The 24,337-nt window shown below is 35.0% G+C and overlaps 3 protein-coding genes across 5 annotated transcripts in view; all 3 read right to left on the bottom strand.

Annotated features, from left to right (window-relative positions):
* The window catches only part of elmo1 (engulfment and cell motility 1 (ced-12 homolog, C. elegans)), an 80,729-nt gene extending 76,011 nt beyond the window's left edge, over nucleotides 1–4,718 (bottom strand). For both annotated transcript variants that reach the window (XM_052583231.1, XM_052583228.1), the window contains exon 1: nucleotides 4,572–4,718. The gene's annotated coding sequence lies outside the window, so the exon portion shown is untranslated. The remainder of the gene's footprint in view (nucleotides 1–4,571) is intronic.
* A 903-nt stretch (nucleotides 4,719–5,621) lies between these two features.
* rp9 (RP9 pre-mRNA splicing factor) lies at nucleotides 5,622–10,438 on the bottom strand. The gene is made up of 6 exons (XM_052585311.1): nucleotides 10,148–10,438; nucleotides 9,993–10,023; nucleotides 9,723–9,852; nucleotides 9,500–9,591; nucleotides 8,487–8,548; nucleotides 5,622–6,636 (listed from the first exon to the last, which is right to left on the bottom strand). The coding sequence occupies exons 1-6, from the start codon at nucleotides 10,294–10,296 to the stop codon at nucleotides 6,441–6,443; spliced, it is 660 nt and encodes a 219-aa protein (XP_052441271.1). The 5' UTR covers nucleotides 10,297–10,438; the 3' UTR covers nucleotides 5,622–6,440.
* An 811-nt stretch (nucleotides 10,439–11,249) lies between these two features.
* cb19h18orf21 (chromosome B19 C18orf21 homolog) lies at nucleotides 11,250–24,102 on the bottom strand. 2 transcript variants are annotated; one of them, XM_052585039.1, is made up of 6 exons: nucleotides 24,084–24,102; nucleotides 23,851–23,949; nucleotides 20,772–20,791; nucleotides 20,208–20,407; nucleotides 12,155–12,336; nucleotides 11,250–12,056 (listed from the first exon to the last, which is right to left on the bottom strand). In XM_052585039.1, the coding sequence occupies exons 2-6, from the start codon at nucleotides 23,922–23,924 to the stop codon at nucleotides 11,909–11,911; spliced, it is 624 nt and encodes a 207-aa protein (XP_052440999.1). In that variant the 5' UTR covers nucleotides 23,925–23,949; nucleotides 24,084–24,102; the 3' UTR covers nucleotides 11,250–11,908. The 2 variants fall into 2 exon arrangements, with proteins under 2 accessions (XP_052440999.1, XP_052441000.1); XM_052585040.1 differs by lacking the exons at nucleotides 23,851–23,949; nucleotides 24,084–24,102 and adding an exon at nucleotides 22,432–22,538.
* Between the last annotated feature and the right edge of the window lie 235 nt (nucleotides 24,103–24,337).

The raw sequence follows: 24,337 nt of genomic DNA on the forward strand, positions 1-24,337 counted from the left end.
CCATTCCAGACCTCTTGCTCGTTTAATGGCCTAAAAGTCTTGGCTAAGTGATGAGATGGCATGATAAGAGCACTGCGAGCACACAGCTGGAGTGCACAGCTGGGACGATCGTAAGCGTGCAGCTGCGGTGACCTGAGGCTCACAGAGACTATCTGTGCCCGCTCAGAGACGGCAGACTGGGCCAAATCAGTACCAGCAGGACCAGTTAAACCAAATGTTGATACATACAAGCAACGCCGCAGGATCACTGGCTTCCCGAGAGCACAGGTGCGAAGAAAATCCTGCCTGTCACTTGCACAGGCCAGAAATGAAGCCCAACCCAGTCACAGAGGATGTTTAGACAAAAGTAAAACCAAACACAAGACACTGGCCCCGTTTGAACAATAACTAAAGCTTTCTACAAACCTGGTTTTAGACTCCCATTGATATTCATCATCCAAAGCATGGAAGTGAATGGTCACTTTCAACCCAATAAAACGACGACAGCATCATAGATTTTCTTTACGCTTCCACTGACACTTATTAAGCGACATTAACACCTTCATTTAAACTTGTCTGCATCTGTAATTAATGTATTGCCAGAAGCAGTAATTACATGCGCTGCAACATTATCCACTAAACCAGGAAATTGATCTTGCCAGGCTTTGCTGGAGGGACGCTGCTGATGCCCATCAGATGATATCTGGAGCCATGAGAAGAAATAGCAATCTGCTTTTATGCAGTGGAAGAGATATTGTCATGCTGGAAAGCATAAGATTTATATATTGTACATATTTAATTGCAAGATCAACACTTTTTCAGAAAGGGAACTGCTCAATTATGAGTGAATTCTAAATGTGTTTGGACACACTTTTTGGGTCAGTTATTTAAGAGATCAATTAATGCAGGGATGATATATTAGATTGATAAAAAAAAGCAACATTTTGAAAGTTACATAAATAAATTGTTAAATAACTTGTTCTTTTGAAATATCTTATAAGAAATATCTGAGCAGCAAATCTGAAGGATTTCTGTGACACTTCAGAGAAGAGTAATGATGCGGAAAATTCAATTTTGCCATCACAGAAATAAATCGCATTTGACAATAGTGTAATACAAGCCAATTATTTAAAATCGCAATAATATTTTACAATATTACTGTTTTTAATATATTTTTGATCAAATAAATGCTGGCTTGATGAGCTCAAGAGACTTTTTTTAAACATCTGAATACAGTGTATACCTGATAAAAACAGACTGCCAAATTGTTTCAAAACAACTTTCAAACTAATTCTCATTAGCTTAAATAGCAGTCCATCTTAAAGTCAATACAATGTTTAAGCATCAACTTATATATTCAGATATAATTATATTAATTCATATTGTGACCATGCATTTGAATGCATGAACTTTAGTTGGTGTATGCATAAGGACATTTTCAGTTTCTGCTTTTAAAAATCCCAAACTGTTCCTCAGTTTCACGTTTCGACATAGGATAAAATCCATAGAGTAGAGGACCAATCTGACCATAAACAATTCTACTGCCAGATAAAATTACAAATATCCTTTTATAGATTCATCAATGTTTTTAATATGTTTTAAATTACAGATCATTTTCACGTAGCAACCTCTGACGCAACTGTCTTTTTTCCTGTTTGTAAGTGCAATAGTTTCTCTACGTGACCACACTGGAGCTGCATTGGAAGACAAAGCCAAAGATCCTCCTTTCTCTTATTTTGGTGGCAGGAAAGATAAGAGAAGACAGCGATGAACACATTAGACAAGGAACGCTTGAGATTCCCCCCTTGAGTTTAGATGTGAGATAAGGGGGCTGGGTGGTGAGAAAGATATAAAGTGAGGAAGAAGGAAGGAATGTGAAACACACACACACACACAGAGAGAGAGAGAGAAACACTTGCAGTCAAGAACTCATCATAAATTGGCAAGGTTGCACTCAGAGGTGAAAGACTGAGAAACTGCAGAAAGTAATTTATATATACATGCTGCACATGTGCAGAATTTCAATGAGCCGTTCACACAGCGACTCCTTAAACTTCTGACTCTCTTAGAAAACTCATCTGATCTCACTTACTGCCTCCACCGCAAACGCAGACAATGATAAACCCCCTGACATCAACTGAAGACAATGAAAAGCAGAAGCAGTTCTTACTTGACTAAAAACACCTCCCTTATGAGTTTAGCATGATGCAAAAACTTTAAAGAGGGGAAAAGCAACTGAAAGTAGTGCAGACATACATCAAACCACTGTGGTCTAGCAGTATAAGCTCTGATACATTGTGTCACGTTGCTCATTTCGGTTTAGTGGGTTCGAATCTGGCTTGCAACACTGACTATTTTCCTTCCATGCTCTACTCTCTGTCAATCCTGTCCTATTTCTCACTTTCTATAAAACAAAAAATAACAGTGGCACCCAATAGACAGCAAAACGTGCATTTGACATTAATGTTGAGATGTGACTAAATTATTTCTGACCCAGAAAACATTCTACATGCTGCTGACATGCACTGAACATGCTTACATCTCAAGACCAACAGCGCATGCATGTGATGTTAAGGACCAATTGGGCAAGACACTGGGCTCACACTTGCCTCCAGACACAAAAGTGACTCAACGACATGAGAATAAAACAAACAGACTGCCACTGCAACAAAACACATTCTCATCTGGACTCCACAAGACCAGCATGCGTCCAAACTACAAAGTCAAGGAAATATATGCATGAAAAAGATGAAGACTTTGAGCTTCTGATAGTTTTGAAATGAAAAGGAAGAAACTATTTCCTGCCCAGAGGGCATGGAAGTTTCTACCACTTACAAATGGCATTTCTTCCTAAATTTTGACACACTTTCAGAGCTATTTTATATGAATAAACCTCAATATACATATGCATGCAATATATTGGAGTATCAAGAATTCTGCTGGTATTTCAACAGTCTCTCATAAGGCTAAAAAAAACTAATTGGTTGATGATAAAAATCGTTATCAACAAATGTCAGAAATAGTTTGGACATGTCAGTGACATCAATAAATACAATTAAACCAAAATAACATAAGTTAAAAATAATAATAATAATAATAATAATAATCTACAAAAGGAAACCTATAGTACATGAGAAACACCCTCCTAAAATTAAGTACCTTCATTTGAATAAAATAAATACAGGGATTTTATATAAATGTTAGACACAGCAAAAATTGGCCAAAAAGTCCTTACAGCAAGCAAAAGGTGTTCTTCCACTAAAGTTGGGTTAAAAAAATAAAAATAATTTAAAAAAGGATTAAAATAAAAGATTTAAATAAAACAGAGTACTGGACTATACATTTTACATGAAAATATTATTTTAATCTTTCTAAAATGTCATAATTCAACACGTTACTTGACGTTTCATTGTAATTACTTGTGAAATTGACTTGCAATTTCTACGTTTTTTCCAGTCTAGGCTTTTAAACTGTTTTATTCTGTTTGTTTTTTGCCATCATACAGTGTTTTTGTTTAGATGCGTTTTATTTATTACTTTATATAACTGCCTATTTTTGTATGAGTCATTTTAATAACACATAGGCCACACATAATTAGATTTTGCGTCTTAAGTAAAATAATTGCAGTTTCATTCAACTGGGAAAATAATAATAATAGTAGCCTTCTTTATTCCATTATTCAAATCGACTATCGATTATCAGCACTATAATCTCAGTATTTAAAGGGACATTTCACCTAAAAATATAACATCTGTCATCGTTTCCTCACAGTTCACCCAAAAATGAAAAATCTGTCATCATTTACTCACGTCCGTGGAACACAAAAGGCGATGTAAGACACTAGGAACAAGACTGACAGACTCAGTCACCATTCACTTGCATTGCATCATTTTTGCCTACAATGAAAGTAAATGGTGACTGAGAATATAATTATGTCTAACGTCTTCTTTTGTGTTCAACTGAAGAAATAAGTCATTCGTGTTTGTAACGGCATGAGTGCGAGCAATATACAGAATAACATAAGAGCAAACTATTACAGAATTAGGGTGAGCTGTTTAAAGATGCGGGACCTTTATTTCACATACACAGTCACAGCCAAACTAAAGTCTTATAATAAAGTCTACGAGGATGTTCCATTAAATAAATAAATAAATCGTATTAGGGGCAAAATAGCTTTCAAAGTATCCTACATAAAATATGTTGTTTTCTATTTCACTGTCTTCCCTACGAATACAATAGAGAAGTAATTGTCATTGTGCAGAACTCTCTAATTCACCATTCTCAATTTAACACTGCTGGAAAAGGATCAATCGTTAACTGAAACCACTGATGTTTGTGACACTTTGTGGACCTCACGGTCTTCTTTCGAGTTTAAAGTGAAGTGTCATGCACTGAGCTCTGTCAAACTCTCCACCCGCTGCAATCTGTCTGTCCGCGCTCAATAGAGAGCCTATTCATGACTGTCTCACAGCTGCACACTACAGCGTTTAAACTTCAGCCTGCGTGGATGAAATAGCGCGAACTGGCGTGGGATCGCACCGACACCAGATCAACATCAGGCGAATCGGCAACACGAAATAAATCGTACGAACCTGAAGCGGCGAGGCGACTTTTCCTCCTTCCAGGGATTGATGTTTGGGAGTTTGCTGCTGTCGCGCTCCCTCCCTTTCTCTAGCGCACTAGCTAGATAGTGCCGATGTTGTTTTCACTTCCTCTTTCCTCCTCCTACCGGCTCATGATTGGCTCCACCGCTTCAAGAATCCACCAATCACAGCACAGTAAATCCTGATCATTCATTAAACACATACAAGCGCGTCAGGGTTTTCTCTGTCTATTTGTTATCTTAACTGTGATGTTTTTGCTTGTTAGAAGTAATTTGTCATATATTGTAAAGAAAACATATAAGGACTTTCAACGTAAACATGTATCTGTAAAACTTCATTAAATATTTCATTAAGAACGTTAACTAACATTAATACATATGCAAACCTGGACAACAAAACCATATTTTTTGGTTTGTAATTTTTTATTTTAATTAAGATTTATAAATCAGCTTTTCGTTGATTAATGGTTTGTTAGGATAGAACCATATTTGGGCGAACAAATTTGAAAATATGGAATCTGAGAATGAAAAAAAATATATATATATTTTTTTTTTTTGAAAAACACGAATAACTAAAAAAAATACAGCTAACGCAATAAAACACAACAAAAACATGATTATATAATTTAAAAAAAGAAACTGTTGTTTTTGCAAATAACATATATATATATATATATATATATATAGGATAATGTTTTGTCATTTATTTTATAACATGTTTTATAAAAACATTTGCAGGCAAAACTACTCTGCTGGAATTTTCTATCACAATTAAGCTTCAGATTACACTTGTCTGATTAAACTTCTTTAGCTATTCAACATTTTAAATAGTGATTTAACAAAGCATGGAGCTGAACAGTGGGGAACTCATTTGTGAGATTCATGACTTGTCAGATAAAAAGGGAACATGTCACATGCACACACGTTACTAACGGCCCTGGTCAGATCGGAACACTGAGATACAATGAAGAGAGGAACTAAAAAGGAAACACGAGAAGCCAGCTTTTATCACCACTATGAACACATTCTGAAGACTATATTAAGTTGATATCTTATTTAATAATTCATCGTATTCTTGTCTTTTGTAAAAGCATACATTTACATAGTCACAAAATGAAGCAGCATTATAAAGGGCTCCTTTGATGATGTGATGCACTATTTATCTTGATACAAAATGGTTCATGTACTCCAACGACAATCAGCAATGAGTGACAAGATCAAAGCAAAAGCAAAAGCATCTTCTCCCCTCTCGAGCTGCCTCTCTCGTGACAAAAATGATGTGCAAACCATTGTCAGCCATTCAAGAGGTGCTAATTGGCTACGCTTACGTACCACAGCCAGATGCAGAAGCCCCAAACACTAAATAAAGGAAATTAATTCACACATGTAATCTGAGTTAGAACAACCTATAAATGCCAAGATCCCTTAAAAAAAAAATATCAGATTACCATAAAAAGAAGTTGCAGCTGCTAAAAAGCCATAGTCATTGATTTATTTACATGACACTTACGGACGTCACTGTTCACGACAGCAGATGGCATGTTTCATCAGCTCTCGTCAGTTATTTTCACAATGACACATTTGCTAAATGTAAATCAACATACATTCAGAAAGCATTCTGTACAAACACGTTAACAGTCTGAGAAGAACCAGCTATAAGAAAATCTGATAGAGATGCACATATCCTAAGCATTCCAATGTGATGGGGGGATTAAACGAATCCATGCATTATTAAGCGGATCTGAAGACAGCCTGGGGAACTGATGGGTGGTCTCCTGTGTATATTTGATAGGGCTGACGCACTACTGCAGACCTTGTGAGCTTCTATGATGAACACTGAGACACCAATGGCCTTGTTTTAATCTGCATCTGAGTCATCGCTAGCCTTGGCCTTGTGCTTCTTCTTTTTCTTGTGTTTCTTTTTTTCTTTCTTCCTCTTCTCTTTCTTCTTCTTCTTCTTCTTCTTCTGGGTGTGATCAGAGGAGGCAGAGGAAGACGAGGTGGAGTCAGAGTCGGAGGTGGTGTCTTGAAGCAGCTGTCTCAACTGCTGGATCCTACAGTAAAGGTGAAAAGACATAAGAAAATGATATTAATATTGTAATATGTTTACAAGAAAGACAAGAAAACTATAGTTAATAGTTCTCTTTATAGAAAGCAACACTGAACATAAAAAACACATCTTCTTTAATAGTCCAATTCCAGATAATTAGGTGAGACAACTAAAAATATAAATTATTGTTTGTACCAAATCCTAAAAGAAATGTTTTGTTTAAAAAAAAAAAAAAAATTACATACATATATACATACATGCATGCATATATACATACATACATATATATATATATATATATATATATATATATATATATAATTTTTTTAGGTGTATTTCTATTATCATTCTACTATAATATATATATATATATATATATATATATATATATATATTAATTTTTTTTCTATAATTTATTTTCCCCTTTTTTCTATGGTTTAAACCTAATCCTACAAGGCAAAGCAATATTTAAACAAATATTTGTGTGTGTGTTTATTTTGTCTTCAGCATTGCTTATATATTTTATATATTAATAATATTTATAGGGATACAAGCATTTATACAAACATACTGTGTATTGTTTTTTATTGTTAACAACTAACATTTTTTTATTAATAATAAACTAAATACTCTAAAATGTAAATACATATGACATATGATTTATACCAAATCCTAAAATGTGATCCTTACATTATATAAACTAATTAAATCTATTTCTGTCATTATCTTTGCAATTCCTTTTGGTGGCGCTAGTAGCAAAGAAATTATAATACGAGCAATTGTATTTGATCATCTTATTTCAAATAAGAGCTTTATTATCTTTAACTAAATGGAATTGGTATTGATTTGAAGAGGAAGCAGAACACTCAAACACATTCTGACAGACAGCTTTTGCCACACTGACCTGAAACTATTAACAATTCATCAGATCTCTGCTGTTCAGAGGGTTCACAACCTCTAACAGAGGCGTGTATCCTTGAGAACCACACAACCATTTTAGATTTGCTTTCATTCACTACATCCTGTGAAGACTGCATCAACGTTAAAGCATCTGACTTCCAAGTTTTTTTTAACAAGCTACTCCTTGTTTTCCAACATCCTGCTGAAAAATTCAAACTGCCGAACCCCCGGCGGGGAATGTTTATTAACAGTTCTGGGGCATGGATGTGGAGCTCAGCCGATGTACGAACAAAATAACCTGTCAAAACGGCCCAAATTTGGTTTGCATCCCACATAACAGTTTCTAATTACTCCCGTGTAGAAAGAGCTCCTGTCACCACACTGCAGAAGATAATCACAGTGGAGTAAAGAGTTACGTAATAGTCTGCAACAGGCTTCTTTTGTTGAACTGACACAATTCATCAACACTGGCCTCTGAGAGACCTCAACTCGACAAATATTTTATTAATAAGCAGATCTAGCAGAGGCTGGGCATTATTAAAGACTCATCATCTCATATACAGACACAACCATTCAAAAGTTTGGGGTCAGTAGAAATTTGAAAAGACATTAATGCTTTTATTCATTAAAGGCACATTAAATTGATCAACAGTAATAGGTAAGAAATGTATATTACAAACTAATTATATTTCAAGTTAATTCTGTTCTTTTTCTCCATCAAAGAATCCTAGAAAAAAATTTACCAGGGTTTCCACAAAAATATTTATAAACAACTGTATTTAACATTGATAATAATAAGAAACCTTTCTTAAGCAGCAAATCACATCAGATGGACCATGTGACACTTAGGACTGGAGTAAGGATCTCACCATTAATAAAGTAATAAAATCTCACCATTGCATCACAGGAATAAATATAAATTGGAATAAAATTATGGAATAAAGCCTAACGTACCTGATCTCTTTTTCATTGCGTTTGTTTTCACGGATGATATCGTACATTGGATCCTCATGTGCCTAAAAGTGACAGAAATTGTGAAAACATTCACAAACAATTCATGTTCAATATATTACAATTCAAACAAACTTGCAATGGGAGTAAAATATTGATTAGATTTAAAGTTCTAGTTAATATTTTATGTTTAGTTGTGGATATGGCAGTGCACTTGGAATTATACTGCCACCTAATGGCTTAAATTCAATATCACAAAAAGACAAACAATGCAGTTCTGTGTGTATAAAAGAATAGTTTTTGGCCGATCATATGACCTCTACTTGAGTTGACCTGCTCTAAAGTAAATAAAACCATATTTTTATGCCACTGAAATGACTGGAGTCATTTACTGAGTGCAGCTTTGCACCTGACTTTGTAAAAAGGCAAAGAACTAAAAGGGAAAAAAGAAAGGAAGTGACATGAAATACAGCCAAGTATGGTGACCCATACTCAGAATTTGTGCTCTGCATTTAACCCATCCAAAGTGCACACACACACAGTAGTGAACACACACACATCGTGAACACACACCCGGAGCAGTGGGCAGCCTTTTATTCTGCGGTGGCAGGGGGGCAGTTGGGGGTTCGGTGCCTTGCTCAAGGGCACCTAAGTCATGGTATTGCGTGCCCAAGAACCCACAACCTTAGGGTTAGGAGTCAAACTCTCTAACCACTAGGCCATGACTTCCCCATAAAAAGCAAAACCATAGCATGTGAATAAGCACAGGAAAATAATGTTTTCATTTTAATGGTCAGATTGAAAAATGGTCATGAAAAACTAAATGACATGCATGAACCTCAGAAAAAAATTAACATAATTCATTTAAGATTTTATTAGGTATCAGAAAAGCTGATGCTTCTTGGGTTAACCATGACAACTCAAGACCTCTAAATGCTGCATATACATGCTTTTAGATAAATGGCTTCTGATAAATGACTGCAGCAGTGTAAAAGTAGCACATTAATGTTACTCACCACTCTGAACTGCTCCAGTTTCTGGTTGCCTTTGATGAAGAAAGGACATTCTCTGTCTCCTGTTCTGTGGCCATAATTCTTACATCTCCAGCCTACACACACACACACACACACACACACACACACACACAAGTTTGTGCACATAAGATTTGCCAATGACCTTGATCGACACCACAATACCACTTCTGGCATACCTCTTTTTAAAGAGAGAAGTTTTGCTTACACTGCATGACCTTCACCTCTTTGCCCAGAGGCATCCACAGTCCTTTGGTGGGAGCATGAGCCAAAAAACTCCTCGCGTCCTCATTTCCAGGGTCATCAGGGATACAGTCCTCTGGTCTGTCATCCTCGTCCTGCAAAAGCAATTCTGCATGTATTGCAAAATGCTCACTCAAAAGCTTATTTGTAATGCAATCTCTGATCACATATTGTAAAAGAGGGCCAAAACAACTAGTTTATGATGAAACTGGAGCACTTCAAACTATGGCCGAACCTTTATGAGCCCAGGCGGAGGATTTTCATAGCTGAAAGGGAAAAATCGTAGAAATAACGTTACATACAGGAAAACCGAGCAACTTTTGTAAAACCATAAAAAAGTCCAGATTATAAACATTCTTCAAAAGCGCTACCAACGCAGCAAATACTCACAAAGTCTCGACATGCTTGAGTTTCTGCACCTCGTGAATCAGTTTTCTGGTCTGGTTATGGAATTCGTCTTCGTCTTGTTTTGTTTCCTTATGTTTCTTTCGTTCATGTCTGTCCTCGCGGTGCTCTCGGCTTCGTTTGCGACCTGACATTGTACATTCATTAGAGATTATTTCTTTTAAATATTTAACCACATACCATGTCCAAAAAAGTTAAGATTTTAAGGTAATAATGATTGTAAAGGCACATATGAGCGCTTGACAACTTCCGGGTGAAAGAGCGAGATCAGTGGATCGGCAGGAGATGTCAAAATAAAAGTCTGAATTTATTTTACTGTCTATGTGCAAGACGTGTTCAGTGATATCGAAACGAGAGTTATATTGTGACGTACGATACATACATCTAACAATACTTTTTTTTTTTTAATTTGTTAGTTTAGGATCTTTTTATTTTGTATGGGAAAATATTTACTTTCTGGCCTCACTGAATAATCTAAAGAGGACGAAATGTGCCTTTACTGAATTAACGTACTTATATTTTTGACAAAAAATGTAGTTCCATGAAACTAAGCTGTACATAGACTGTATTAGAGACTCTTTGAATAAGAAAGTGTTTATTTGATATTTTTATATCTTCGTATTTTTATATTATTGTCCCCTTTTTATTTTATACTCTTTTTTTTCTGTAGGTTTGTTTTCCTTTTTAATGTATGCATAACTGTACATAAATGTTTGCATTTGAACGAAAGTGCATGTATAATATTAATGTTAATCAGTAATACAATGTCTAAAAACCTGAAGTGCTCAATTAGTGCTTTTTCACTATTATCCAATTTAATATTTCAAAGAACCCTGCATATAGGCACAAATAGTTTTGAGGGGTGTTTATGCTGTAATTATGATAAAAATGCTGGTTTTTGAACATTTATATTAACAGAAACTTGGAGTGTCTATGTATTAAGGACTATGATTTATTTTGTGATTGCAGTTTTGTACATGTATTAACACAAGTACATCAATATTCCTTTTAAAGATCTATTATTTTACAGTTTGAAGCCAAAATAGTTTTCATTGACTCTCAAGGGGACTAAAACAGACAGACTCCATTATTTTACTTTTTTATTGAAAATGATCCATCAAAGATCAAACAAGACAAAAACATCACCTCTCTTTTAAAATGTATTGAGAATAGTCCATATGAAATATTTTTGGTCTTTTGCTACATAGTTTGACAACAAATAAGCCATCAAATGTAAACAACCCAGCACAAATTTTGCATTTAAAAATAAAATAATAAATCAGTGTGTAAGCAAAGGGTAAAGACAATGCTTGTTTTAATATCAGTGATCCAAACTAAGAGCTGCGGATATAAATGTGAATTCAAAGTGTACAAAAATGAACATTAAACACACAACATATAAAGGTTATCTTTCTTATACAAAAATGAGCAATATGTGGGACCATGAAAATAAATGGCAAATTTAAAAATAAAAATCACAGCATGGTTCTGTAGCACAAGTTACACTCCCCTACAGAAGTACTTTTTCCCCGCTCATCCAGAAGGATTCAGAAACAGACACTTGACAGAAGAAAAGGAGATGTTCTGTTCAATATTAACCCGTCCTTCAATACAATCCAGCCTAATGTCTCCCCCACTACGTGGCAAGGTAATACAAAAGGAGGAGTGATCAAGTTTCCTGCACTGAATTTTAGCAACTCCACTCAAAGTGGGCCAGAGTCTTTCATGTTAATGTCCCTGAGGTCTTCAGAGAGATGAGAGGAAGTCCTTCAGACCACCTTTCTTGCTCTGCTGTTTGTTTTCCAGCATGAGGATCTTTTTGAGGCGAGCGAAAGGCGACGACTTCGCACTGCCAGGCTTTGATGACGACGAGCTGGTGTTTGAAGATACTGACCTGCGGAATGAAAGAATTGCATAAATCGTTTTAATGGATGCTTTAAAAGCTAGTTCTATGTAGACTTGTAGCATACACGTTCACTAAGAGTAGCTTACCTTGGTGTGCCACTCGGTGTTCGGTCTATTACAGATTTTGGAGTAGACTTGTTGGCTGACTGTGGAGTTCTGTGTTTGCCTGCACTTCCTGGGGTACTTCGGATCCTTGACAAGGTAGTCAAAAGCTCCCGATTCATTCCTGGTTGCCTGGACACCTTATTACAGGTGTGACACATTGCCATCTAAGAGAAGAAAGCATCATAATTAAATGGTGGTAAAATAATAAAATGTTTTTGCATCATGCCAGTGCATTCCTATTACTTTCCTGCTGAGACTTAAAAATAAATAAGAAATATATATTATTTAATATTTATATATATATATATATATATATATATATATATATATATATATATATATATATATATATATATATATATATACACTTTTTTTTTTTTTCGAGACAATGCATTTTATTATATCAATAGGCCTATAGTTGCAGACGAAGTTCATACATACAATTCTAGATAGAGAATCTTTTTTAACGCTCTACATTATATAACTGAATATCTGAATACAAAAATAACTACCAAAACCGAATCTGAAGAGATAAAGCTCATCTGGCATTAGATGTACTCTTGATCTTAAAAGTGAAATTCAAATACTGGTATGAACAGTCTATGGAAATGAATAGTATTGACAGCCACATACTCCAGTCTCTCAGGTTAGCTCAGTCTTTTCACATGGACTAGAATCCCCGACAAAATTGCAAAAATCAAATGCAATGGCAAAACAGTTCATTGTTTAACACATGTAAAACCAACATATTAAACAAACGTCTTGCTTTTTGTGTTGTTATACTATTATGCTAACAAGTTTTATACCATGAAAGCCAGGTGTTGCTGACACTTAGGAACACTTATCTCAAGTATTTTACACACTGTATATGAACGTGAGCTCTATTTACAGCAAGGTACAGGCTATGAGTTCACTGAACACATGCCATCTAAACAGCCAGAAACTGCCAGAGACTAGCACTAAATTAAGCTGACCAAGCCCTGGCACTTCCAAACTTCCACTCGGACACACGACTATGGACTCTTATGCCTTACATACACCATAATCTTCTTCTTTATGCTTCTCTATACACTAATAAACAAATTATAAATTAATCAGAAGTGACAGTAAAGACATTTATAATGTTACGGAAATGTATATTTCAAATAGAAAGCAGCACTTTCAAACTTTCCATTTAAAGAATCCTGAGAATGAATGAATGAATATATATATATATATATATATATATATATATATATATATATATATATATATATATATATATATATATATATATATATATATATATATATATATTTTACTATATTGAAATAGCCAATTATAATTATTTTCACATCAATACTGTATTTCTGATATATATATATATATATATATATATATATATATATATATATATATATATATATATATATATATATTTTACTATATTGAAATAGCCAATTATAATTATTTTCACATCAATACTGTATTTCTGATCAAATAAACACTGTTTTGGTGAGTAAAAGAGACTTTCAAAAACATTAAAATCTGAATGACCCCAAACTTTTTTCTTTTTCTTTTTTTTTTGAGTAATTGTTCTACACAAGAAAAACCTTTCAGTGGCTCATTTTAAAATCCTAAACAGAGGTTTACATTGTTGCATTACTCTAACAAATACAAGTGAGTCAAACACAAACTGCACAAATGACACACCCTTCTGTGTGGAACTGGACTCACCGACACAAACGCAGCCATTGCTTGTTGAGGTGGCCAAGCTGAAATGTAGATTATTTAAAATGATCCAGTCATGTATGTGAGAGCAGCTATGTTTACTACAGCACCCTTCAAGTCTGGAGATATAAAGAGCAGCAACAGCCAATCAGCTGCAGTGGGGGGCGGAGTCTATCTGACTGACTCCTAACTGAAGGAATGTTCTGTAATATCCAAACAATCCTTTATGGAATTCTACAGAAAATTCTTTAAAAAGTTGCCAAACAATAAATAATACATATTTATTCTCTTTTAATAATGTGGTATGTTTTATACCGCACATGATAAATATGAACTGTGGACTAAGTAAAGATAGTTTGAATGTGAATAAATAAAAACGTTTCGGTCATATTTTAGGTCCAATTCTCATGATTTACAAACCGTTAACTATGATTTTAACCTTAATAAACTCCTTATTTGCTGTTTATTAATAGTAAGTTAGTTGTTAAGTTTAGGTAATGGGCAGGATTAGGGATGTAGAATATGGTCATACAGAATATGCACTTTATAAATACTAATAAACAGCATTTATGCTAGTAATAGGCATGCTAATAAGCAACTAGTTAATAGTGAGAATTGGTCCCGATACTAAAATGTTACCTTTTTTTTCCTCATACAAGAAAAAAACTATTATTCAGTGAAAATCACTGCCGATCTGGCGTGAATATCTAACATGTATACAAATCAAATATACCCCCAAAGTAGTCTATTTTCATCTTGTTAGGCTAAATAAATATATCAAAGCTTTGGCATCTGACTACAAAACTGACCACACTAACCAAAGAGCTTTAGGAGAACATGATATCAAGATTAAGCCAAAGTAGGAAACTGAAATACTAGTTAACCACTGCTTTAAAAGTTGAGCGATTGTCCACATAAAGATTCTGGCATATCCTTTAATCTCCACCACACAGCTCAACACCAAAATAGATCATTCCCCATGATCAAGTTCAGCCTATTAAACAGGGACATAAACACAATTCTCAAAACAGAGATGTCCGACATCTGGGCTGAAAATGAATCCTTGGGATAAACACTGTGAAAGACAGGACGGATTCAGAGAGATGGTAGGGATGTCATTCCTGACCAGTTTTCTATTCCTTTGTTCCTATAAGGAAAGTTCTGGGCTAAATGACCCTTCTGAAAAGGTTCAGTTTAGGTCAACTCACGCTGGGCCATATGGGTTTATGTTGGTGGATCAGCACAATGGTGTCGTTCTCCAGCGAAACAAGCTGGACAGCCCATATGTTGTTTCTTGTGAAGCCTGTTCTTTAAGATATTCATGCTGGTTAAGCTAGTTAAGAAGCCTGATGAGGAGGGACACTTACAACAATTAATACACAACATGTGTGGTATTTCCAATAGAGGCAACTTAAATTACCAAGGAAATCATCTGGATTCATGCCTCAGCTAATAATAATAATAATTAAAAAAAAAAAATCAACCAAAAATAGAACTTTTAGTTTCCAGAATTCTTGAAAATGTCTTTTTTTAGTGTTACAAATAAAGAGTTGATGACTTCCTTTCTTCTGTGGAACCCTAAATTAGATATTTTGGAAGAATGTTGGTAAACAAGAGTTCCATCGATGTATATGTAAGGCAGTGAGAATTCACAAGCCTTTATCAGGCATGTTTATGCTGGCTCCCTCGAGTCGTGAGGGGTTCATGCAATCAGTTCATAGCAGCTGTCAAGAGAACGGAAACAAACAGAGAAAGCAAAACAAAGCTGGAATGACTGTATATAGATTCATCCAGAGCAGGGTGAAGGGTCATGAATGGAATAACAATATTGCCAGAGGTTTCTTCCAATATGCCGAAATGAATGCACATGTACAGTGGGGGCCCAAAAGTTTTCTAATTTAACAGTTTATATGAATTTCATAATGTCTTACTATTGGGTTTGTCTCAATTTCTCACAGTTTGTTCTTACTCCAACGTGATTTTACATAATGTATGCATAATGTTAAAAAAAACTACTTTACACATCTGTTTATTCCTTGTTTATGACTTTCACTGTGGCCTCAGACCTTTGAGTTATAGATAAGCTATACATTACCTGTAAAAGATAGTGAATATTTTCATGATATAAAACTTGTATGGATATATGACATAAGCCTTTTCTGCAAATCTACATGTTAACCTTTATAAATGCATTAGACATGAAGTTTAATTATTTTTTTACCAATCCACCCCTCGATTTCTAAACATTTCCCGACACTTTGCATTTCTCTCACACACATATCAGTCCAGCAGATGGGCTTTTTGTGTTCTATTAATACTCCAGGATCCTGAAATACCCTCAACCCAGCAGCCACAAGCTGGGCTAGACTGTCGTCTCTGACCTTGCTCCTGAGATTCTAGATTCCACAGATGCCCTTGATATGCAAGCCTGACCAAGTAATGTGTGTGTGTGTGTGTGTGTTCAGCTATTGATATGCTTTCTAGGGCCAATCGATCTGTGGTACGCCCATTCCCATTGACCAAACATGGAAAAGCTGCATCACTGATTCTCTCCCCGAGGAGAAAACAGGATGTCACACACATCAAGCATAACCTACATTAAATGTATGCTGGAAAAAGCCAAGGCTGCTGGCACAGATGCTTCCCAAAATGTTGAAAGATGCACAAGCAACATCTGAGCTTTCTGTTGGAGGTGTGGAACCTTTCCAAATCAAAAGGTGGCGATAACAAAGGAACTGCAGCAGCAGAGGCAGCACTGCATGAAATTTGCATACTATCTATCCTAAATAGGACATGAAATGTGATTAGTGCACCACAAACCATGGTATGTTGAAAATACCATTTCTTGGCAAAGACGCTCCGACCCATTTCCATTGCATTTTTAAAGAAGGTGCCCATGCATCTGTGACTCGAAAGCCCTTTTGCACAGAAAAGGAGTTTGAGAACATTCTGTTCCAAAAAAGCAGAGAGAACGATTTAAAAAACTGTGAACTTAAAGTAAAACGTTTACTCACTCTAATGTCATTCCAAACCCTTAAGACTTTGGTTAATCTAAGTTTTAGTTTCCTTGACATTCAGTGAAAGGTCAGAAACCTCTCAGTTTTTATTAACACTGTCTTAATTAGTTTTTTTCTTCTAAGATTAATGAGAGTATATGACCACATAATTTTCTTTTTTGGGTGATGAAGAAATAATGAATTGTAAGGTGATTAATTCAGCTATAGATGCATATGGTTTCATAATGTAGCATGTGACAAAATATTTCTGTATCTAGTATCCATTTGTGCATATTATAAGTAAGAAAACTGAGAAACAGTCTAGATTCAGCTAAGAAGAGTCTATTGGGAGCACTTGAACTCCACACCATCTTGAATGCGCAGATACACGCTTGTATTCAGTATGCATACAGCAGTTCAAAAGAGTGGAATCACCTAGCAAGCCATGCTAAAAACGAACATCTAAAATACTTGAGTTTTACACAAATCCATATACTACACATGTTTGAGAAGATGAAACGGGCATTAATCTCTCTCAGGCCAACAAGTATATTAAAAAGGATACTTAAAATAACTTGCTAAAGACCTGGTAGAGCTGTCACAAGCCACAGCATGTCAAGCATTTCGCTGCTAGAGACTGTGTGGCTCTGACTGATTTCAAAGTTCAAGGCCAAGAGCTTCCACTCAACGACAAATACCACAATTCAACAGACGCCAACACCAGGAATTAACTCATTTACACCCACCACAATGAGTCACACAATTAGCATTTTACAATAGGGAACTTATTAATCATGCTTCAGACATTTTATTTCACAGAATTTTCTATGACGATTAATGATACTTTTTGTACAGTAAACCTTTTTAATGAAAATTGAAATGTTATACTACTATGCAATCATGATTACAGAAATGTTTAGGATGCAAATGGAAAATTAAATAATACTAATAAAACAAATTGACTATTCACGTCTTAATTTGTTGCCAAATACAAGACATGATGGACAATTACCATTTAGAAGTGATGGACGTCGAGAACTTACAGACACAGGTTAAAATAAACAATGATTTTCAAATGTACAAAAAAAAAGTCTAATGTTATTATAAATTTAATGCTCATTAAGTCTAAATTTATTTGATTAACAAAAAAAAGCTGATTTTAATTTAAATTTATTGCAACTCTTTTTTTCAATTCAATCTGACAAATCAACTATTCAAAGCTAACAAACAGAGCAAATTGATCTGCCATGACCTACACAAAAGAAATGATTGCCTTGAAAGTGCCCTGAATGCTGTTTCCCTCCCAGCTAACACTGTCCCATTTACTATATTATGGAAAAATAAGGCACAGTTAACAGAAAAGAACTCTGCTGACACTGGCTGTCTATCAAGTTCATTTATTGGCCTTGCCAAAATGTTCCTCTCCTGCAGAGAAACACACGCCAACAATGTGCACAGAATCTAGCAGTCTAATGCCTACCCCTCCACCCCCAGAACCACGAGCCTCGCACAGCATGCAGCTATTCATCCGTGTACACCAGCACGTAGACCTCCGTAGCGGTGCTTTCCTGGGGTAAATACTTCTACAAATATCCACATTTCACTAAACACCCCCAATCACCCAACTGATCCAGTCACACTTCAGAAGAGCCTCAGAAAATAGGAACATTTCTGCTCTAAATCATCATTCCTGGCTTTCAGATCAAAGTCATCTGATGCTAAATGAATCACTATAAAAGGAGTGTTTCTGTGCGTGATTAATGCCTTTCTGTCTGATGAATGATAATTAACGTGATAGTCTATAACCATATCTCTAAACATAGAAATCATACTCCTGGCTAACCGTCCAAAGCCTTTTAAGTGTTTAATTGTGCCCTACAGTCTTCTAAGAGTGCATCAGTACTACAGTGCATTCATTCAGTTAATGGGAACTGCTTTTAGAGCCACGTCAATGATCCTGTCCGTGTCTACTGAAAGAGCAGCAGACAAAGAGAAATCTAGGTTTATTTTCAAACGAATGTTCAATTACTGGACTATTGTTTTATCGTGTCCTTTAGTTTTCACTCACAATGGAAGTCTAGCAAGCATGGGGTTCAAAAACCAAATGAGATCAGATACGCAAGAGCTGCTGCTTCACAAGGACCCCAATGTGGAGTCTGACCTATGTCATGTCCCGATCCCCTTCCACCTCTTTCACCCATAATTTCCTGTCTTCCTAACACTTTCATTAAAGCCTTTATGTATAGTGCATTATAAAGTGTTATTAAAGGCTATAATGCATTATATTTATTCATAACGTGCACTGCAATACATTAAATCTTGTCGTTAATAATTATAACCAAATTTAAAATGCATAGTTAAACAATTATGAATTTAATGAATAAGTTTTTTGTTAACTGTGGTTACAATTATTCATGAGATTGTACAATAAATTATAAGGTGCATTAAAAAAGCATAGCTAATGTATTAAAACTACATTCAGGAAAGGCTTTAAGTAAAAGCTACTGATAAAAAAAGGATAAAATGTTTCTTGAATTAAAATGTCCCATATTTAGTGTTACGGTTATGCATCAAAAACTATTTTTGACTGGATATTTAAGTGTAATTTATGATGCTGCTTTTCTGCCCACTATTGTATATTTATATATATATATATAACTGCTCAAATGCTCAAATGCTTCAAGTCGGTAAGATTTAGTTTTTTGCTTTTTTGAAAGATTTTTTTTTTCTCAGATTAAAACAAAAAATGTACTACAAATGTATGAACAACTGTGTGCTGTTATCATAGATTGAATATTTTTTCCCTTATTTGTACACCACTATTCAAATGTTTGGGGTAAGATTTTTTTTTTTATGTATTTGAAAGAAAACTCCATTTATTTAATCCAAATATAGTAAAAACAATATATTATTGTGAAATATTATTACAATTTAAAAATAGCTATTTTCTATCCGAATGCATTTTTAAATGTAATTTTCTTCATGCGATGATAAAGCTGACTTTTCAGCACCATTACTCCATTCTTCACATGATCCTTCAGAAACCATTTGAATATGATGATTTTGTGCTCAAGAAACAAATATTGTGCTGCTTAACATTTTTGTGGACACCAAGAAAGTTTTCAAAATAAATGTCTTTTTTGATTTTTTTAAACAGTGGTGACTAACCCAAGCTTTTGAGAGGTATGTACATATATGGCAACATAGTGTTTGTTCTTCCTAGTTTAAAATCTCAATTCTCTTTAAGGAATGGACAGAACAGACTTGGTCGACATAAAGAGATGAAATTTAAACTGAAGAGGACATAAAACAGGTGCACGTGACCTCACCAGAGCATTGGAGGCCCTTTTAAATTTTTGTAGGACTACAGTCTGTTCTGCGCTCAGTCTCTTTCCTGCCGACTCCCTCTTCAGAAGTCTCCTAACCGTGGCTGTGGGCTTCCGCTTGGGCCGCAGACGCACGTGATGATTGCCCAGCTGTCTCCACTGGAAACAGAAGGGGCAGATCATAGACACCGGCAGGGCAGACGCTGGAGTGGAGAGAGAAATACAGTGGAGGTTTTTGGCATGGCAACTGGTTAAAATAAAACAGGTGATGCGATGCTCTATTCTGAGGATGGTTTGGCATTTTGGACAGCTTTTCCAATATGTGGTCATCCTACCCGTCTGTCGGGCCATCTTTGAGGTTTGTGAAGGCCGTAGAAATGGACTCTAGTTTTACATCAGGAAATGTGGTCGGACTTAATGGGTTTAACTTGGTTTACCGTTCCATTTCAAAACCAACTGTCTGTTCGGTTGCCTACAAGGCTTTATATAGATTTGGGACTAGATTCAAATAAGCACTTTAAAACCCCATACGAGTCTGTTAATATAAATGACAAAGCTGAAACTTACCAATGCTCTGATGCCTTTGCCTGCAATGAAAAAGCAGTAAAAAAAAGTTAGTCTTTAAAACTTAGACTTTACAGGAGTTCGACTCAAATATGGCAGCTTATGAATCATTTATGAGCTTGCGAGAGGTCTCACTCCCGATCTGATGGAGTAACACTGCGGTCTGTTTATATCTTATTGATTCCTACACACAGGGTGAAAACTCTGCGGCAGAGATTTCTCACTACTTCCCAGTGCTGTTCTCTGATATGCTCAAAATTCTGTTGAATACTAAAAGTAAAATTATTCTTAGGAAGACTTAGTAAGAATTATTATGTACAAAAATACTGAGGTCAAAGAGTTGTACACACAGCCCGTCAGTGGCCTGAACTCATGGCCATGACTTCCCAGTGGCTTTAATTTCCCTCGAGACTTTGTGTGTGTGAACCCTATTTTTGGACATGGTGATGTTCTGCCTCCCTGTTTTATCTAAGCTTCACAATCCTGTCTAAAATTAGTTCACATTGCTAAAAGCTGGGTGTTGTTATTGTGTGGCATGTGCATGTTAAGGGGGGCAGGGTTTTTAATTCTAATCATCCACTGTCCCATCATCTGCAACTGTTTGTGATGCCACAGAGGATATTTCACAGCATGCCACAGATGTTGTTCCCAATGATAAGACATGGAGCCATTATCTGGGTAGTGAACATGAATAAAATGAATAAAACATGTTATAAAATCTGATAAATGTCATCCAAACAATGAACAAATTCATCGGTGCTTTTCTTTTTCGACTGAATTAATTCTCAAAGATTAGATTTTTGGTTTGTTCCATTGCTTTGTTTGATTTTATTATTTTGCTTATTTGACAAAGTTAGGATAGGAAACAATCACACAGCACTTTTTTTATTTATTTGTTTATTTCATTGATCTGTTTTTATTATTTTGTTTAATTTATAGCTTTTCAGAAACTTTCTGAAGTATTTATTTGTTTTGGTTTTATTTCATTGTTTTTGTTCCATTGTATTAAAGGTTGTATATTGCCTTTTGATATAAAAAAAAATATTTTTGTTTGTTTGTTTGCCGGTTTAAGAGTCTTATTTATTATTTCCTTCATTTCTTTGTCTAATTTATTTTATTTATTTATTTATTTATTTATTTTTTAAAAGGGTATTTATTTATTTTGTTTTTAATCATTTTGTTTAACTGCATAAAGCTTGTTTAATTCCAAAAGGAGGTTTTGTTTAATTTTAAACAAAGGCTGCCTAAAAAGCACATGACTTCTTCCCTGTGCTACTCTAATAATTTGCCTATTAATAATGCAACTCCTTTTAAGTGCTCTCAGTCAGAACAAAGATAAAGAACCTTTAAATTCAGTTTACAATGTGCTACCTCAGCAAGATAATATCAACAAAGACTAATCTCTTGGTAAATCACTTGAGATAAAATTCAACACAGAGAATACGGCCCCCGTTACAGTGCACTAAATACTCCAGCAGAAACAACAGCTTGTCCCTATCAATGAACCAGGCATTCTGTGTCTTACAATGACACCTGTGGAAGATACTGAGAGTGAGCTTAACAAGTGGTTTATAAATAAGAAACGCAACCTGTGTGCACTTCATCGAAAAGGGGACTCGTGGTACGCATCCATTCAGACAAAAGATTCCAGTAACTTACGTACATGAACGCCTACCCCGTGAGTCAGTGAAGATGTGCTGTGTACTCGCTGAGCACAACAAGCCAACTAACACTCGAAACATGCAGCGCACTGACCATGAACATGAGGTCAGGAAACATTTAATCCAAGAAAAACATGCCACAGCCCTTCCCTCACTCTGCTGCTAGTACTATCCAAAACAACACGTGATTCATAGCAGCTTCAGAAACATTAAATAAAACTTCAGCAAATCTTTACCAGACTCATTTTTATTTGTCTTTTCACCATTAATTTACTAGATTCTGTGTCACGCAGATGATATATTTGAATTAGCTGCCCTTGAAAAGAATGAACAGATTACACTTACTATCTAGATACTACTAATAATTATTATTATGAATTAAAAACAGTTTTAACTGAAGCTGTAATCCTGTTCATTTGGATTTCATTGTTACACTAAAACACTGGTATATATGGTGTTTAGTCACTATTGGGTTTTCAACAGAGAGAAGACATTTTCCATCCACTTTTAATATTAAAGGAAGAAGTGTTTAATGATGATTAACCACAGTAAACAAAAACTATCAAATGAGCAACGCACTGTTTAGCTGATGAGATTTGAGTGCACGTGTTTATTTCATTACCTTGATGGTGCATTTCTGCTACTGATGCTATTATGTCCACAAATGTGTAAATATGATGACTGGAACTGCACTTGAAAACATTGCTAAAATATTTTACCCTATCTGAGACAACCGGGAAAGTTTACTGAGGAATATTTACTAACATTAATGCAACTAATAAAATCAGATTTTTGCATAATTTTAGGTTTAACGATTACATTTAACACAAAACACAGATTAAATTACATTTCAATGACTATTAGGATTACAAAACAATGTTGCATAAATATTATTATTATTAAAAACAACAACAATAGTAGTAACAATATCCACAAATAATAATTTGTATTTAAATTAATAACAATAACCATTATCATCGTCATTATTAGTACTGTACTTGTTGTTATAAATAATAATAAAAACAAGTGCGTACTTTTAAAAACAAGATTTTTTATTGCTATTATGTGATTACGGTCATCAATATATGTATCAGGTATATTGCATTTCCACTGTTATGTTTACTAAAATGCATTGTGCCAAAAAGCAGAAATAAAAAAATGGTTCCGTTTATCAGTTATCTAATCTAAAAATAAATGATAAGTAATGTTTATAACGTAATATATCTCTAAACGTATTCAAATACAACACAAAATCCCTAAATGTTAAAGATGAGTAGCCTGCCATCTACTGGTAACTTCCTAACATTACAGCAGAAAAGCATGGCGAAGAGCATGTGAAGAACAGCATGTTCAAAATCCACGCTGATCATGATCCGTATAATATGCAAAGTTTAGAAAAACTGAAAAGTAACGTTACTTACATGAGAAAGCGCGACTGCTCAGGGCAAATGTCTTTGTAAAGTAGAGAAGCGTTAAATAAGAATCTCTGGGTCATCGCGTCTGCTTTAACAGCCAAAGCTCTGCGATAAAAAAAAGACCAGCGTTCAAACGTACAACAAATGTGCCCTTAGCAGATTATTGCGGTCAGTAATGAAAGAGTTTTTTAAAAAAACGTGCGTTTTCTTGGTGTGACTACAGGAAATAATCATAATACCCGTTTCCTCGCGTCACGTAAAATTACCCACAATGCATCAACGCGGCGGAGGAATTATGGGAGTGCGAGTTATTTTAAAGACTCGCACTGTAGGCTTGGTCATCAGTGATTGACTGCTTAATAACGGCACACATCGTCCTTTACAGTGACAGTTAAGAATGTTATACCATTTTTCAATGCAGTGCAGACCATCATTAAATATATGTAGGATACTACTAAACATAACTATGTAATTTATATTATGGTTATGTAAC

Source organism: Carassius gibelio, chromosome B19, assembly GCF_023724105.1.
Source record: "Carassius gibelio isolate Cgi1373 ecotype wild population from Czech Republic chromosome B19, carGib1.2-hapl.c, whole genome shotgun sequence".
Taxonomy (NCBI): domain Eukaryota; kingdom Metazoa; phylum Chordata; class Actinopteri; order Cypriniformes; family Cyprinidae; genus Carassius; species Carassius gibelio.

What these genes read in the sequence shown, in the direction of transcription:
- rp9 (XM_052585311.1), bottom strand. Translation starts at nt 10,296, where the DNA reads ATGTCAGGTCGCAAACGAAGCCGAGAGCACCGCGAGGACAGACATGAA. An exon ending in CTCCGCCTGGGCTCATAAAG is followed by an intron (nt 9,853 to 9,992) that starts GTTCGGCCATAG and finishes TTGCTTTTGCAG; the next exon opens with GACGAGGATGACAGACCAGA. An exon ending in AGAGGTGAAGGTCATGCAGT is followed by an intron (nt 9,592 to 9,722) that starts GTAAGCAAAACT and finishes GTGTGTGTGTAG; the next exon opens with GCTGGAGATGTAAGAATTAT.
- cb19h18orf21 (XM_052585039.1), bottom strand. Translation starts at nt 23,924, where the DNA reads ATGACCCAGAGATTCTTATTTAACGCTTCTCTACTTTACAAAGACATT. An exon ending in GCAAAGGCATCAGAGCATTG is followed by an intron (nt 20,408 to 20,771) that starts GTAAGTTTCAGC and finishes TCTCCACTCCAG; the next exon opens with CGTCTGCCCTGCCGGTGTCT. An exon ending in ACACCGAGTGGCACACCAAG is followed by an intron (nt 12,057 to 12,154) that starts GTAAGCTACTCT and finishes TTCATTCCGCAG; the next exon opens with GTCAGTATCTTCAAACACCA.